The sequence below is a fragment of the Heptranchias perlo genome, chromosome 10, assembly GCF_035084215.1.
Source record: "Heptranchias perlo isolate sHepPer1 chromosome 10, sHepPer1.hap1, whole genome shotgun sequence".
Taxonomy (NCBI): domain Eukaryota; kingdom Metazoa; phylum Chordata; class Chondrichthyes; order Hexanchiformes; family Hexanchidae; genus Heptranchias; species Heptranchias perlo.
The window spans coordinates 41,398,869-41,416,941 of NC_090334.1; the positions used below are offsets into that span (position 1 = coordinate 41,398,869).

The window sequence follows — 18,073 nt, forward strand, 5'->3', positions numbered from 1 at the left end:
TTCTGGTGGCAAATCCACCAATGAAAAAAAAATCGAATCCTTTGTCTCTGTACTTGGCCATCAACTCTGTATATTTTAGCAACTTTATCAGGTCTCCTCTAGTCTTATCTTCCACAAGACATCAGTTCCACTATTTCCACACTCTTATCAACTTTGATCATGGCACTAATCTGAGGCTAAACATGGTACTAATTATCTGTAACATCTTTATCTGGAAAAAGAATCTTGTTTCTCCTCCCCCCTTCAAAGTCTGCTCTCAATCTCCAATCTTTTGCACCAATTAACAATTACTTCCTTTCCCCTTCGTCTTACCACTCATCGTCCACGAACTCAAATAGTACCTGCTGTTTTTGATTACCATCTTTTATCTGCTCCATCTGTTGCTACGGTGCTTGAACAGCTTCAGTACCTAATTATGACTCCATATGCACATTCCCAAATTGACTGCTCCCTGGCCACATATCATGAACCCCATCTCATCAAGTTTGTACCAGCTCGTAACATATGCCACTTAACAAGAACATATCGTTAATTGTTTAGACCAGTGGAAACTGTAAAGGGATATTGATAAGTTGGAGGAATGGGCTAAAAAGTGGCAGATGGAATTCAATGTCAATAAATGTGAGGATGTGGATATGCCGGTGATGGACTTGGGTTGACAAATGTAAGGAATCTTACAAAACCAGGTTATAGTCCAACTGTTTTGTGAATGTGAGGTGTTATCTTTTGGTAGAAAAATAACAGTGAGTGAGACCATCATGAGATTTTGACTCCAGTCCCACCAACTGTGAGGGCTTCTCAGCAGATATGGCATTCCCAATAGGCATACCTTTGTTTGCCATTATCTTGATGCAAAGGAAGAGTGAGGCAGCATTTAAAGATTTTATTTTACAAGATATTAATACCCTTTCCCTCCAGGCAGCAGAGGACCTATGATGACCTTAGCGCGGAGATGTGTATCAGAAGAGCGAATTTCACCAAAGAGGCAACGGGGGAGCTATGCCAGCTACTCCATGACGACCTGCAGCCACAGTGATTTGCCCAGACTGCTCTGTCCGTGGCCATGAAAATGGTGACTGCACTCAACTTTAATGGCACTAGGGGTAATTTTAGGCAGCTATAGGGGATATTACCTCTAATATCAGCCAGGGCGATGTCCAGGCATGTATGTCTGGTAACTGATGCACTTTTCTGAAGAATTGGGAATTCAGTCAGTGTGGCATCAAAGAAAGGTAGCAGCAAAATAGGGCCATCCAGCTTTTAATGGGTTTTCTGAAGATCCAGGATACAACAGTTTACACCCATGGTGCTTTCCAAGTTCCTATAGTTAATCCCCTCAACTTCCCTAAAAGAAACAACTTCCACTCCCTGAATGTACAGATGACATATGAAATCATGCAAAGGATCCTGTGTGTTTTGCGAAACTGTCACGATGCATTCATCCTTTGGAATTCAGCCCTTCCTGACCTCCAAGGAAAAAAATTGTGACAACAAACTGCTTTTGGGTGGCAAGGCATACCCCCCGCTCTCATGGATAATGACCCCACAAAGTTTCACAAATAGCAGCAGAAGAATATTACAACGAGGCACATACCTCTAATAGAGTGATCAAAAGGACCATTAGTCTTAAAGGAACAATTTTGCTGCCTTGATAGGTTGGCACGGGCTGTACAGTATGCGCCAGCTAATGTGTCCTGCATACTTGTAGCCTATGTCCTGCACAACTTTGCCATCCAAAACGGCCTGGACTTGGACATTGCTGGCCCTAGCTGCTTTGGAGGCAGAACTACATAGACGTTACAACACAGAAAAAGGCGATTAGTGCTGGTGTTTACCCTCTACGGGAGCAAATAGTCCTAATCACATTTACCCACCCTGTTCCCACCTCCCTTTATCCCCTATTCCTTTATCCACCTATCCAATCTAATTCTGAACATTAACATTGTGGTTTTCTTCCAGGTACTGCTGCCCTTCTACTTTAGACACGTTGGCACATTGCTGCACAGCTGCTTCACCATATCCACTTCTGTCCTGGCGCATTCCAACTCCCCTGCTTTCTTTAAATGCTCACCCACATACAAGTTTGTAAATTTGGTTCTTTGTGAGTTTCCCCATTAGCCTCCACTAATTCAGAAATATCATGCCTTTATCCACCCAGACTCTAAGGAGGGTTAACATTAGCCTGTTTGGTAGCAAATGTCTCCAGGGCTCCTGGAGCTAAAGCAGGCACAGCACCACCCACAGTTACTTATAAAGTTCACATTTCTACTTCCTGCTACGTCTTGGATTTTAAGAGTTTAAACTGATTTTCAATGCGCACTCGGCTGCTTCTGCCACTACCATAATCAATGAGGCTCAACTCAAATCAAATCAAGTACACTGCTGGAGTAAAAACCATCTGCAGTTCATTTAGTGTAAGCCTCCTCCCTAACCCATGTTAATTCATAAAATTCAAACGGAGTTAAGGATACCATGGAAACCTATTTTGGATCTGTATAAAATCCAGGACAGGAAGTAAACTACTATAATGTTTTTAATGTCATACAGTCTTTTGATTAAGTCGGGAGAATAGTGCATCATGTCCAAATGATAAATGTATTTCAAAGCAATTTACATCACATCTTTGTAATTAAATAAAAAAGGTTTGTCAAATCCTTTTCCATATAGATCACACCAATTAAAAGCAAAATACTACTCCTATTACCTCACTGCAGATACCATTTTGCACGTGGGTTTGTTAATATACAGTGAGATGCATACATTTAAGTTAACTTGAAGGTAGGGTAGAGGGAGCAAAGGCCAACTGGATTCCATAATCGTAAAAATATAAAAGCATCTTGAAAAGGAAAGAAGACACATGAAAACATTTTAGAATAAAACCAAGCCTTTAGCCGTTACACAAATTGCATACTTAAAAAGTTGTGGATGCATTCCAAAATTCAAAATTTACTTCATTTCACTCTTCACAGCCCAGATGTGCACAAAAGCCAACTAAAGATATAATATGGATTAAGTGCTCAGTACCACAATGCAGAGTCAAGCAGCAGATTAAAGAACCCTCTTTGCACTTTTGTCTGTGTTGATCTGTTCATTGTTCTTAGAAGAATTAAGAGGAAAATAGAACGTCAGTGTCAATAATGGCAAAAATGTGTTATGTTAGTTCTTTTCATAGTCATATTTGAATGGAGGCTGTACTTAGACTCCTTTACACCTTTGTTGATGTAAACAATTGGTAGTTTATTCACAAATTCCCTTTATTAGATCGATTCTACCCAGACATTTGGAATTTTTCGAGGCGCTGTGCTCGCAGCAATCAACATTCCCAAGTCCCAGATGGACAGAGGTCTGATGACCTCACAGACCCCACGGGTTGCTGTTTACAAATCTACGCGCTAATTGTTTCGATGAAGTGACAGTACCACCAGTCTCAAAATCATCCTGCAGATCATAGTTTCAGGAAGATCCCAGTTATTTTAAGTTACATAACCTAATAAAATAGATATGCGATTGTATGAGTCCGAGTTTTGTGGCCACTAACTACCCCATTTCTTTTGCACCAGAAAATGCATCCAAAACAGAAAATAAAAAACTGTGAGCATCTACAATCACAACAGTTCATCATTTTCATGCCCTTAAAGCAACTGAATTTCAAAACAAATTCAATTCCTTTATTTACTCGTTGATGTGGACTAGTGAGGTAAAAATGGGAACACCATGAAGATTGAGTGCAGATTTCTTCTGCAGTTTCTTTTCTGCTTATGGTGATCTTATAAGAGTATCAGTAACTCTGTTGCTTGACTGGCATCTAAATGACTTGCTCCATAGGAATATGACAAGGATCAGTGGCATGAACTCATGCACCTTTTGCTGTTGAAGTTAGTACTTCAGCCTCTCATGGTAATATTTTCAAGACAATCAGTATTATATCAATACAATACAAAGTTACATCTGGAATAAAAATACTTGTGAGAATATGTTAATCAGTGATATGAAACCAGCAGTTTACACCAGTTTCAAAATCAAGCCATCATAAACTTTGGATATTGGCAGGTTCTTAAACTTACTGAAACTTTTTTCCAGAGAATAAAATCAAATAAAGCATCATGCAATCTCACTTATGGGAACACTGTAATGTGACTGTTGTGTTGTATTAAAATGGGGCATTAAACTGTTAAATAAAATTTTTGAATGTGAACTAAATTTGATGAAAATTAATACTAAAAAAGATTTAGGATTGAAAAAAAGACAAACTAAAACATTGGTCAAATAGTCCACAATGTTTGAAACAGATGTTGAAAATTGAAATCGATGAATAAGGGCTTTGTCAAGTAGCAGTTTGGTAATTCTCAACATTTCTTGTGGCCTTGTAAGCTGTGAAACCATTACTTTTTAAACAAATTTTGAAAATAAGAAACAAAAATGGAAAGTCAGAACTACATTGTCCCCCACCAGATTAAAACTAAAATTTGGGAATAAAAATCTGGGACTAAAGCATCAATGATGTCAACAGGGTAAAGACAACTTAAGGGCAGTATGGAAATGCTTATGCAGAAAACAGGAAGTGGAGGTCGTGTCACAGGAGGATGCCATTCAAGAAGGGACATGCATCTGTAAACCTTACATTTTAGGATTTGTTCTCTTTACATTGCACAAATAAATGAAAAATTAAGAATCCATAATAGTTTACCTTAAAATGTGAAGTGCAATTTTTGTTGAATTCTTCAGATTTCACAAAGATCAGTGGGATAGCCACTGTGGAAAAGTGCAACTCTACACTAATTCTGTAGTGAAAGTCTATGTACATAGTGAGAGCATTTCAGATGCCAGATGTTTACAGTGACAACATTTTACTACTTTTAACTTGTGCCAAGACAATAATTCACAGAATGCAGTTCCATGCAAAGCTACTCATGGCCCTTGAGGCACATACTTGGGGGTCCCCCAAAGATCTATCCTCAGCCCCCTCCAATTTCTCATCTACATGCTGTCCCTCTGCGACATCATCCGAAAACACATCAGATTCCACATGTACTCTGACGACACCCAGCTCCACATCACCACCACCTCTCTCAACCCTTTCTCGTCTGATTTGTCACACTGCTTGTCTGACATCCAGTACTGGATGTGCAAACATTTCCTTGAACTAAATATTGAATTCGGTCCCTGCCACAAACTCCGTTCCCTAGCCTCCATCCCTCTCCCTGGCCACAGTCTGAGGCTGAGCAGACCATTTGCACCCTTGCCGTCCTATTTGACTCCGAGATGAGATTCCGACCACATATCCACTCCATCACCAAGACTACCTACATCCACCTCCATAACAGGGCCCATCTCCTCCCCTGCCTCAGCTCATCTGCTGCTGAAATCCTCGGGGAAAAAAAATCCCAGGCCCAATAAGAGGGGGGAAAAAAAACTGGAAAATTCCTCTCCGACCACCCCCCCCATGCGATCAAAACCAGTCCAGATCACATTGACCATGTGCACATTAACTGTTAATTCACTTACCTTTTATGTGATCTCTGTCCCAGCTCTCTCAAGACGTGCAGAGTCAGCACACACCGCACCAGCCGGCAACGTATTTCAGAGTCTCATTATTCTCTGGTAAAAGAAGAACCAACTAACGCCATTTCTAGTCCTACTTTTGCGTAGTTTAAATGCATATCCTCTGGGCTTCCCCAAATCTGTCAAACTGAATTAATCTATCAATATGCACACAAAAAGTGCTCTCCATAGCTTAAAGATATTTTCCATTTTTTAAAAATGTACTTATTTCAAGCTATTGGCTTTTATTTACATTTCTTAAATTTCATAACTATTTTCAATCAGAATTAATAGCAATGTTTGGCCATGTAGATGTGGAAATGGTTAAAATTGTCATTAGTGCTCATTTAAGTTTACTGCATTCTATTCTGTTATCTGTATTTACATGTTATAATGTAATCATGCACTTGTTTACAGGAGGATATGGATGGGATAGTGTGATCAGGATTCAATTTGTCAATATACACCACAATATCCTTTATTCAAAATCACACAGCCATAACAGAAATTAGTTACCAAATCTGTTCATCTCAGAATTTAATCTTAAAATACTTAATATATTAAATATATCACCAGGTAGTAAGGTCTTGAAGTAGGATTTTGATTAAAGTTTGCAAGTAGCATTAAAATGCCTGAATGACTGCCTGGTGATATTATTAACTGCAGTTTATCCAATATTTGATGAGGTCAGCTTATCAACATTAGGTTACTGCACAGCACAAAACCAAGATGACATGTTCTTTTTTGAAATTCTGAAAATGAAGAATATATATTTAACACAAAACAAAATCTCATTCACAAATCTCAGGTAAGATTTGTACCCAGAATACTTCATTAAAAAAAGTTATAAAAATGTCTAATTTCTTACTAGCCCACAACTAAACAGCAATAATGAATACATCCAACGTGTATGCGGCATTAAACCATTCTTGTACTATTAAATGTCAAGGTCCTAAGTTTCCAGCATTGGAAATTTAAGAGCATTTAGTAGCTGATACACTTCATATGCTTTCTGCAATATCCACCATCTTTAGACAGGATACACAATACAACTGTTCAACTACTTTTCTTTATTGCATTTTACCATTAGGATCTTACAAGTCAAAAAGGTACATGGCATTTGTGACTGCTCACATTATTAATGACATCCCACTAAATTACCAAACAAATGAGATCCTTAGTGTACATTCCTGTTTACAAATATCATAACCATTTTTGGCATTGTTTAAAAAAATTGTCAAATGAACCCAAGAAACAAATGAGCTTCTACCTGAACCAGCACCAGTCTAAAACACTTTATAACAGTGGCACATGGAACTGCTTACACACTTCCATTTTGGAAAGGAAAGCAAAATGGGTTTATCAAAGTCTATCAGGAAGGACAGGATGTGCACTCATGTGCACATACATGTATACATACATACATACACACACACACACACACACACACACCAATCAGACCTAAGCTTTTATAGTGTTCTCACTCTTTACAGGACCAATCAGAACACTTATGTCCCCTAGCCAATAGTTTAAACTGCACAGTGTCCAAACAGTTTTAAAACAAAACGAGCCCTGTTCATAAACACAAACCTGTTTGCAGGCACTTTGGTTAAGGGATCAAGTCACTGTACAGTGAAAAGAAAGGCTCTTCATCAGTTGCTACCAAATTAATACCTTATGATTTGGCTAGAAAATTTGAATAATTTTTGTTACAGTACTTGAATATATATAATGTCTGAAACCTCTTCCCAAATATGTCCAAATATAAATAGGCTATAGAGTTCGATTGTCCTGAATTATTCACACTGTCCTTTTTACAATAGCCATTTTCAGACTGCAGTTGTGAGTTACTGTTAGATACGAGGTTATGAAAGTCATTTCTTATTCAAGTTTCAAGCACACACACTTTTTTTTCTTCTTTGAAACAAAATTCTCTACTTTTACCCACATCCCCCCAAACCAATATAACTGACAAGAACCACTTCAATTATATTTTGTGTCTGGTTATGGTCCTGCTGTAGAGCTGCCAGCAGCAAGAAAAAGGTTCAACATTTTCATTGTCCCTTCAGAGAACCCTTACTATCATCCACATTAATTATGGAATGTTTTTATAAAAGCAAAGGAAATCTGGATATCACCAAGGTACTATAAACATATTCCCATGATCACACTCGTTTTCAGTCAGAAAATAGTTTGAGAAAACAGTGTTTAAAATAAAACATTTCCCAACTAAGAATTGTTTTTAAAAAATGATCAAGGGAAATTACGCAATTCCTTGGAACCAGGTCAAAAGCCACAGATGTTAGAGGGTCTTCAGCAATACACACTTTAATTGTTCCTTTTATACTCCACTTATTTAAGTCTATATGGTCTTCCCAGCATGCTTCAGCCACTTCAGATTCAAATCCAAGTAATCATCAGCTCCATAAATCTCTGAATTGCATCAGCACCATCTTTAGTCCATTAGGTCACTTAATTTCTCATTCAGTTTGGATGCAATGCTTATGCAGTGGAACATTTGTGGAAGAGTATATTTTTATTATGAAATCATGAAAACCAAGTTCTACTCATCAGTTGTGTGAATCCTAGGAATGCTTCAGTGTTTTCTGTGCTTCAGCACCACATAAACAAACTTTTCTTATATTAACAGTGGTGCATGCAAAACCCAGCTACAAAGAGGAAAAGGAGCCCGCTATGAAGAGCAGCAGCCATTAATAGGGCCAATAGGCAGTATAATCGGTCAGTATAATCACAATAGGACAGTAACGCGTAAGCCAGCTGCTACAGCCATAATTCTGCACTACAGGTGAGGGCTTAATAGTTGAGCTTTGTGACCGGTCGTTCTCGGCTACCATCTGTCACTTGGCTGGTGACACGCTTCCGGTTGCGCTTTAGCTTGAAATCTTTATCAAAAACTTCTCCTGAACGTAGAGCTGAAACCAGGTCATCAAATTCTCCTCCCTCCTCACTACCTTCTTTTGCCTTTTTTGCTTTGCGTTCTCTTTCTCGTTGTTCTTTAAGCTAAAAAAAAGAAAAAAGAACTTCTTGTGAAAGCAGTCAATTGTTTCAACTGGAGGAGTAAGACCATGTTCAATATATTATACACACACGTAGTACAAATTGCAGAATTTGCTGCTAAGCCACGTTCTTACTTAAAAAAAAAGCTTCAAAAAATATTAGAATCACTTTGCCTCCACAACCACAATTCGTAGAAATGGAGGAGGGGCAGAAGACTTCATGTTATGTGTTGAAGTGTTGATCTAGGAGATCCAATGAGCAAACCTGCTTAGTTTAATTACAGTTATATTTTAGCTCCTGTATGAACAAATATCCAATCAAGGACAATGTAAAATCTAGATTATCTGTAAAAGATCTTTACCGTTAGCCATTACGTTTCCTATTATAATAAAATTGCTATTGATACAGTACATGATGACAATGTGACATCACCAATTTTTATTGGGTGATAGGAATCTACCAAAAGAGATATTAAAAGACAAGTTGGGGAAAAATAAGAGTGTATAAATATTTAACAGCCAATGATATGAAAAGTATCTCCACTAACCAGAAATAACTCAATAAGTGGTCAGAGAGCGCAGACCAGGGAAAACAAGAGGAGCAGTGGCGAGATCTCCATTCACTAAGAATGGAGAGAGTGGCATCACAGTAAACAGAGAGGAGGAGCTCAGAGAGAGCCAGAATAAAAGGGTAGATTAATCGGGGTAAGTAAACAGTAAGTAAATTAATAGAGTAACTAAAGAGAGAGAGTTCAGAAAAAAACATTTCTAAACATAATGGACAGGTAGCCGAGACCCGTTGCCTGCAATTCCTGCACCATGTGAGAGCTTCAGGACCCTACATGTGTCCTAGAGGGCCAAATATGCAGGAAATGCCTCCAGTTGCTCGAGCTCAAGCTGAGGGTTTCTGAGCTTGAGGGGCAGCTGGAGTCACTGCAGAGCATAAGAGAAGCTGAAGGTTTCCTGAGTCGTACATTCCAGGAGGTGGTCACCTCACAGCTACAGAGTGTTCAGGATAGCAAGTGGGTGGCCACCTGAAAAGGGTAGAAAGAAGCAGGCAGTGCAGGAATCTTCTGGGTGTGTGCCACTCTCAAACCGGTATTCAGCATTCAATACAAGCGGGGGTGACGGCACCTCAAAGCAGTGCAGTCCTGAGCATGGCACCATGGGACAAAGGATGGCACAGGGGAGCACAATGACATGTAGAAATGCAGTAGTGAAAGAGGATTCGATAGTCAGGAGGTCAGACAGGCGGTTCTGTGACCACCGACGTGAGTCCCGCATCGTGTGTTGCCTTCCTGGTGCTAGGGTAAAGGACATCACAGAGAAGGTGCAGAATATTCTGCAGGGGGGTGGGGGGGAAGAAGGGGAACAGCCAGAAGTCGTGGTCCATGTGGGTACCAACGAAATAGGAAAGAAAAGGGATGAGAGGTCCTGCAGTCAGAATTTCAGGAGCTAGGGAGGAAGTTAAAAAGCAGGACCTCAAAAGGTAGTAAGGTGTAAACGCATGAAGCATGGTAAGTAAGGTTGGTGAGCTGCAGGCGCAAATAGCCATATGGGAATCTGATGTAGTGGCAATAACAGAGACCTGGCTTAAAAAAGCGCAGGATTGGGTACTAAATATTCCAAGACATGTAGGAAAGATAGGGAAGGGAAAAAAGCAGGGGGTGGATGGCTGTATTATTTGAGAATATTGCAACGCTGGAGAGAAAGGATGTCCTTGAGGAGTCAAAGACAGAATCTATTTGGTTAGAGTTATGAAACAATAGAGGTGTCATTACACTACTGGGTGTATTCTATAGGCCACCAACTAGTGGAAAGGATATAGAGGAGCAAATTTGCAGGGAAATTAGAGGTGCAAGAACTATAAAGTAGTGATAATGGGGGACTTCAACTATCCTAATATAGACTGGGATAGTAATAGTGTAAAGGGCAAAGAAAGGAAGGAATTTCTGAATTGTGTTCAGGACAACTTTCTTTCTCAGTATGTTTCCAGCCCAATGAGGAAGGAGGCATCGCTGGATCTAGTTCAGGGGAATGAAGTGGGTCAAGTGGAGCAAATGTCAGTGCAGGACCATTTAGGGAACAATGATCATAGTATTATAAGGTTTAGTTTAATTATGGAAAAAGACAGGAGCAATCTAGATTAAAAATACTTAATTGGAGGAGGGCCAATTTCAGTGAGTTGAGAATGGATCTGGCCCGAGTAAATTGGAATCAAAGATTGGCAGGCAAAACTGTCATCGAACAATGGACGGCCTTTAAATAGGAGATAGTTTGGGTACTGTCTAGGTACATTCCCACAGAGGGGAAAGGTAGGGCAACCAAAGCCAGAGCGCCCTGGATGACGAAAGAGGTGGAAAATAAGATGATGCAGAAAAAGGGGGTGTATGACAGATATCAGGTTGATAATACAAGTGAGAATCAGGCTGAATATAGAAAGTGAGAAGTGAAAAAGGAAATAAGAGGGGCAAAGAGAGTATGAGAATAGACTGGCAACTAATCCAAACATCTTCTATAGGCATATAAATAGTGAACGGGTAGTAAGAGGAGGGGTGCGGCCGATTAGGGTCCAAAAAGGAGATCTACGCATGGAGGCAGAGGGCATGCTGTGGTACTAAACTTTGCATCAGTCTTCATCAAGGAATAAGGTGCTGCCAAAGTCACATAAAAGGAGGTAGTTGAGAAACTGGATGGGTTAAAAATTGATAAAGAGGAGGTACTAGAAAGGCTGGCTGTACTTAAAGTAGATAAGTCATCCGGTCCAGATGGGATGCATACTAGGTTGCTGAGGAAAGTAAAGGTGAAAATTGTGGAGATACTGGCCATAATCTTCCAATCATCCTTAGAGGTGGTGTTGCCAGAGGACTAGAGAATTGCAAATGTTCAAAAAAAGGGTGTAAAGATAAACGGTGGTGGGGACGCTTTTAGAAACAATAATCTGAGACAAAATTAAGAGTCACTTGGACAAATGTGAATTAATAAAGGAAAGCCAGCACGGATTTGTTAAAGGCAAATCATGTTTAACAAACTTGATTGAGTTTTTTTGATGAGGTGATAGAGAGGGTTGATGAGGGCATTGCGGTTGATGTTGTGTAAAAGGACTTTCAAAAGGCGTTTGATAAAGTGCCACATAATAGGCTTGTCAGCAAAATTAAAGCCCATGGAATAAAAGGGGCTGTGGCAGCATGGATACAAAATTGATTAAGTGACTGGAAACAGAGTAGTGGTGAACGATTGTTTTTCAGACTGGAGGAAGATATACAGTGGTGTTCTCCAGGTGTCGGTACTAGGACCACTGCTTTTTTTGATATATATTCATGACTTGGACTTGGGTGTACAGGGCACAATTTCAAAATTTGCACATGACACAAAACTTGGAAGTGTTGTAAACAGTAAGGAGGATAGTAATAGACTTCAAGAGGCATAGACGGGCTGGTAGAACAAGGGTGTAACATTTGCAATTCTCCAGTCCTCTGGACAAAAGAGCTGAATTCCAGAAGTGAGGTCAAAGTGACTGCCCTTGACATTAAGGCAGCATTTGACCGAGTGTGGCACCAAGGAGCCCTAGTAAAACTGAAGTCAATGGGAATCAGGGGGAAAACTCTCCAGTGGCTGGAGTCATACCTAGCACAAAGGAAGATGGTAGTGGTTGTTGGAGGCCAGTCATCTCAGCCCCAGGACATTGCTGCAGGAGTTCCTCAGGGCAGTGTCCGAGGCCCAACCATCTTCACCTGGTTCATCAATGACCTTCCCTCCATCATAAGGTCAGAAATGGGGACGTTCACTGATGATTGCACAGTGTTCAGTTCCATTCGCAACCCCTCAAATAATGAAGCAGTTCAAGCCCGCATGCAGCAAGACCTGGACAACATCCAGGCTTGGGCTCATAAGTGGCAAGTAACATTCGTGCCAGACAACAACCATCTCCAACAAGAAAGAGTCTAACTACCTCCCCTTGACATTCAACGGCATTACCTTCACCAAATCCCCCACCATCAACATCCTAGGGGTCACCATTGACCAGAAACTTAACTGGACCAGCCATATAAATACTGTGGCTACAAGAGCAGGTCAGAGGTTGGGTATTCTGTGGCGAGTGACTCACCTCCTGACTCCCCAAAGCCCTTCCACCATCTATAAAGGCACACGTCAGGAGTGTGATGGAATACTCTCCACTTGCCTGGATGAGTGCAGCTCCAACAACACTCAAGAAGCTCGACACTATCCAGGACAAAGCAGCCCGCGTGATTGGCACACCATCCACCACCCTAAACATTCACTCCCATCACCACCGGCGCACAGTGGCTGCAGTGTGCACCATCCACAGGATGCACTGCAGCAACTTGACAAGGCTTCTTCGACAGCACCTCCCAAACCCGCGACCTCTACCATCTAGAAGGACAAGAGCAGCAGGCACGTGGGAACAACACCACCTGCACGTTCCCCTCCAAGTCACACACCATCCCGACTTGGAAATATATCTGCGTTCCTTCATCGTCGCTGGGTCAAAATCTTGGAACTCCCTTCCTAACAGCACTGTGGGAGAACCTTCACCGCACGGACTGCAGTGGTTCAAGAAGGCAGCTCACTACCACCACCATCTCAAGGGCAATTAGGGATGGGCAATAAATGCCGGCCTCACCAGCGCGTCCACATCCCATGAACGAATAAAAAATAAAAAAGATGGAATTTAATGCAGAGAAGTGCGAAGTGATACATTTTGGCAGGAAGAACGAGGAGAGGCAATATAAACGAAATGGTACAATTCTAAAGGGGGTGCAGGAACAGATGGACCTCGGGGTATATGTGCACAAATCTTTAAATGTGACAGGACTAGTTGAGAAAGCAGTTAAAAAAGCAAAAGGGATCCTGGGCTTTATAAATAGAGGCATAGAATACAAAAGCAAGGAAGTTATGTTGAACCTTTATAAAACACTGGTTTGGCCACAGCTGGAGTATTGTGTCCAATTCTGGGCACTGCACTTTAGGAAGGATGTGAAGGCCTTAGAGAGGGTGCAGAAAAGATTTTACCAGAATAGTTCCAGGGACGAGGGACTTCAGCTACGTGGATAGACCGGAGAAGCTGGGATTGTTCTCCTTAGGGCAGAGAAGGCGAAGAGGAGATTTGATAGCAGTGTTCAAAATCATGAAGGTTTTAGATAAAGTAAATAAAGAGAAACTGTTAACACTGGCGGAAGGGTCGAGAACCAGAGGACACAGATTTAAGGCAATTGGCAAAAGAACCAAAGGCAACATGAGGAAAATCTTTTTTGCGCAGTGAGCAGTTATGATCTGGAATGCACTACCTGAAAGGGTGGTGGAAGCAGATTCAATCATGGCTTTCAAAAAGGAATTGGATAAATACTTGAAGAGAAAAAATTTGAAGGGCTACAGGGAACGAGTGGGGGAATGGGCCTAACTGGATTGCTCTTTCAAAGAGCCGGCACTGGCTCGATGGGCCGAATGGCCTCCTCTGTACCGTAACCATTCTACGATTCTGTGAGTTACGTGCTTGATACTACTTGTTACTAGTGTATCTCTTATATATGCCTTTACTTATAACCTGTCAAAGATGATGGCTGAAGCCAACTTTAAAGTTGGAATGCCTTGGGGGGAATTTTAACTCCAAAGGCCGGGTAGGAGCTAAAAATTGTAAAAAATCTCAAACCCTGACCCCAACCTGCATCCAATCCTCCCACCAATGCGACCAATCTGTTCTCAGGAGGCGGGTCGGTCACTGAAATCTTTTAAGGAGGCTGCGTGCCTCCGTTTTAACAGCTTTTTTATTGTTATCTCATGGAGGCCAGGATTCCCGGGGCTTGTGATTCTCGCCAGGTAAGAGGAGGCAAAAAGGGCCAGATTGTCAGGTGTGTGCCGTTACTGCACTGCTTGTGGGCCTGAAGCTTACCTACTGCGATCGGACCCTGCAATTAGCCGACGCCCCCGATATCCGACCCCTCCCCGGTGTCTCCGACCCTCCCACTGCATGTCCGATCTTCCCACCCTCAGCTCCCGGATGTCCGCCCACCTCCCCCCATCCCCACCCGCAACGTCAGACTTGCCTGGCACCCGCGGCCCGGCCGTTTTCCCACCCGACAGCCTATTAATCTGGCTGGCTGTCGCGCGGGAAACTGGCTGAGAAAATTTAAAAGACATTCTGCAGTTAAATTCTTCCGGATGTCCGGGAATCCCATACTTCTGGGTTTCTCGTCCAAAAATCCTCCTCCCCGCTCTCTTCACAGCGCCAAGACAAAACCCAGGCCTTGTCTTTATTAATAAGGATCTTTAACTCAACAAAGCAAATGAGCAAACTAAAAAAAAACTACAACCAACCCACAAATGCCAAACCAGTATCAGCTGTGAAGAATGCGATTGAATAATTCATTTCATATCCATATTTGGGGGTCAAAATGATCCTCAGGTACAAAATCCACTTGTCTAAGATCATCAGGTTTCTTTTGTTACAATGAATAAGAATGAGCTCCATAATAGATCTACAATATTCTGAATTCAGAAAGATCTGAATTGCATCAGAATTGCAATAATTTGAAAATGTCTGGCTTTGAGACAACTTCTAACAGGAGTTTTCTTGCTTTTTTTTTTAAGAAAGTCAAACCTTTCGGCAAACGTGATGGCATTTTGGAAGCACTGTACCAACTCTTCATAATGTCCTCTCTCACCATATAAATGCTTTATGAAATACTAGCATTAATTGGAAGGAGTAATAAGTATTTCTTGTAGATCTATTCATCCAATCTGTTAATGCCCGTGGTGTTCTCGCAATTATGCATCCTTTTTGCTTTTTTCCCCAATGGATCCCATTATTACATTGATTTAAAAGGCTCTCTCATTGCTAACACTACATGTGCAAATGAATTTGTAAAAAGTAATGTGGGTACAGAACAACTAGAACAAGGAACACTCCAAGCCATGCATGAATAAAGAAATGCATCCACAAGACTGGTAGCATACAACTTGTTATTGGTTACAAAAGCAAGAAATAAACATGTAGGGAGAAGGATCCCACATAGTGCTGTTGTGCTAGAAATCTGCAAAGGATCTCCTGGACTTAAATCATAGAAAGGTTACAGAACGGAAGGAGGCCATTCGGCTCATCGAGTCCATGCCGGCTCTATGCAAGAGTAATCTAGCTAGTCCCACTCCCCCGCCCTATCCCCTTAGCCATGCAAATTTTTTCCTTTCAAGTACTTATCTAGTTCCATTTTGAAGGCCGTGATTGAATCTGCCTCCACCACCCACTCTGGCAGTGCATTCCAGATCCTAAACACTCGCTGTATAAAGAAGTTTTCTCTCATGTCATATTTGTTTCTTTTGCCAATCACCTTGTACGTATGTCCTCTGGCTTTTGACCCTTCCGCCAACGAGAACAGTTTCTATCTAGACCCTTCATGATTTTGAATACCTCTATCAAATCTCCTCGCAACCATCTCTGTTCCAAGGAGAACAACCCCAGCTTCTCCAGTCTATCCATGTTACATCCTAAACTAAGCCAAGTCAGTTCACACTTCATGAACAATAAGCAAGGAAGGGACAAATATACTTGGAGGAAATGACTCAAATCTTTGCGCCCTATTCTCTCTGAATGGACTATTTTTCAGGGCTCTGAAGCCTGGTAATTGCTTTAGCAACACTTTGAATGCAATGACCTGGAATGAAGAGCAAGACATTACAAATCAATCCATGGGGAATATCCAGATCAATTCAAAGAGACAGTTAATAAAAACCACATAGAACTTGAAATAATTCTTGTTCACTCCTGCTAATACCTGCCAATTATTTCCAAATATAAAAATCAAACAAAACCAATTTATTCTGCTGAAAGCTATACTTGTGCAAATTGGCTATTATTTGACCATTTGTTACAAAAAGATGAAAAGCAACAGCAATGGCTGAAATGGATAAAGGATATGGAAATTCTACAGCTTGCACACTGGAGTTTTCATGTTCCTATGAAATTCATGTCATCTGACCTGTGCTTCCATTTTTGCTCTTCGTTCCTCCTCCTCTTTTCTCCTCCTCATGTTTTCATTTTCCTGTCTGGCCTCTGCGAAGGCTTGGAGGAACTGATCAAAAATCCCAAAGAATTCATCAGGCTGTATTTTGCCGGTTTCTTCTCCAAAGTGCTTTACTGCTTTATTAAACTGGGAGGGGGGCAGGAAGAGGTAAACAGAAATTTGTTTACAGATCAATATACATTTGTAACACCACAGTAAGAACACAGTTTTAGCCCAATAATAATTTCCAGTATATAACACCGGTCAAACGGTACAGCTATTGATTGATCCATTTTCAGTCTCAGAAAATTCTCACATTTTGTGACAAAAAAACCCCATATCTTCCCATTCCTCACAGTTTTCAGCTCAAATATATATAACCTGCAATCTGATTCACTTGGCCAAGTACCAACTACTAATACAGGATGCAATTATCTCTTCTGAAGATATCTATTATGAATCTCTTTCTAATTGGATAAATTGCAAATTTTGTGAACTAACAGTGAGATAGATTTCTTTGAGACTGATATACAGACACATTTTTGGAACAAGAGACATTTTTGAAACTCTGGAAATTCCTTCCTCATCTTCATTTTTAAGTTATGTTAGGATTTCATCTTCCCTTGCATCAATCCCAAACCTCTCTCAATTCCACTCTGCTTCTGGATTCAATCACCTGCTCTTTTCCTGCCCTCTACCTCTTCTGGGAAATGCATCACAACTCATCATGTCTTGCTGGAGACCAACTAAATCATGGCACAAATCTGCATCCTACTACAGTATTTGACACCACTGTCCCTCTCTGCCCCCCACCAAAAAATCTGATTTGCATATCCACCATCTTCAACTGAGTTAATTCAGTAAAACTCTAGTTATACCATAGTCTTCTATTATACAACAGTGCCACATCATGCACAAAATTACTTAAGCATATTTTGCACATTAATATGCAATCTAGTAGGTATTATCTGTTCCTGATTTCAGCATGCATCTTCAACCCCCCACTCACTCCTGCCCTAATCTTGTTCTGCTCCTCATTCCTATTCCTCCTTAGTGAGAACCAATAAAAACACCAGTAAAAAGATTAATACACACTGTAGCGCACAGCAATTTATTTTAGATCATAAAACTAGAGCAAACACTTTTATTAGTAAAACATTCATTTCCTAAGATGCTTTGATGTAGTTTTTTTTCTCTCATCATACAGTTTCTCTATTAATACCATCTGTACACATTTCTTTATAGGGCTGGGGCAAATGTATTCATTTTATTAAGCACAGGAACTAGGCATGTAGCTAAGCATTCAAGTAAAGGATGTGTAACCACAAATTCCTGAGAACACCAGGTGGTGAGAAATATTTATTTGAGAGCTAATTTTTATATGGCCGATGTTAGACACATTTGTGTTCAGATATTAAACAATGCCAACAGGGCCCAGTGCAAAGACAAAAGATTTTCACTTTCCAAGATAAGTAATGGGTGCAAACAGACAGACCA

At 40.7% G+C, this 18,073-nt stretch overlaps 1 protein-coding gene across 2 annotated transcripts in view; it reads right to left on the minus strand.

The window, feature by feature from the left end:
• Positions 1–6,591: 6,591 nt before the first annotated feature.
• The window catches only part of daam1a (dishevelled associated activator of morphogenesis 1a), a 178,348-nt gene continuing 166,866 nt past the window's right edge, over positions 6,592–18,073 (minus strand). For both annotated transcript variants that reach the window (XM_067991525.1, XM_067991524.1), the window contains 2 exons: positions 16,553–16,723; positions 6,592–8,562 (listed from right to left, as the gene is read on the minus strand). In XM_067991525.1, the coding sequence (XP_067847626.1) occupies positions 8,356–8,562; positions 16,553–16,723 (378 nt within the window). In that variant the 3' untranslated portion in view covers positions 6,592–8,355. The remainder of the gene's footprint in view (positions 8,563–16,552; positions 16,724–18,073) is intronic.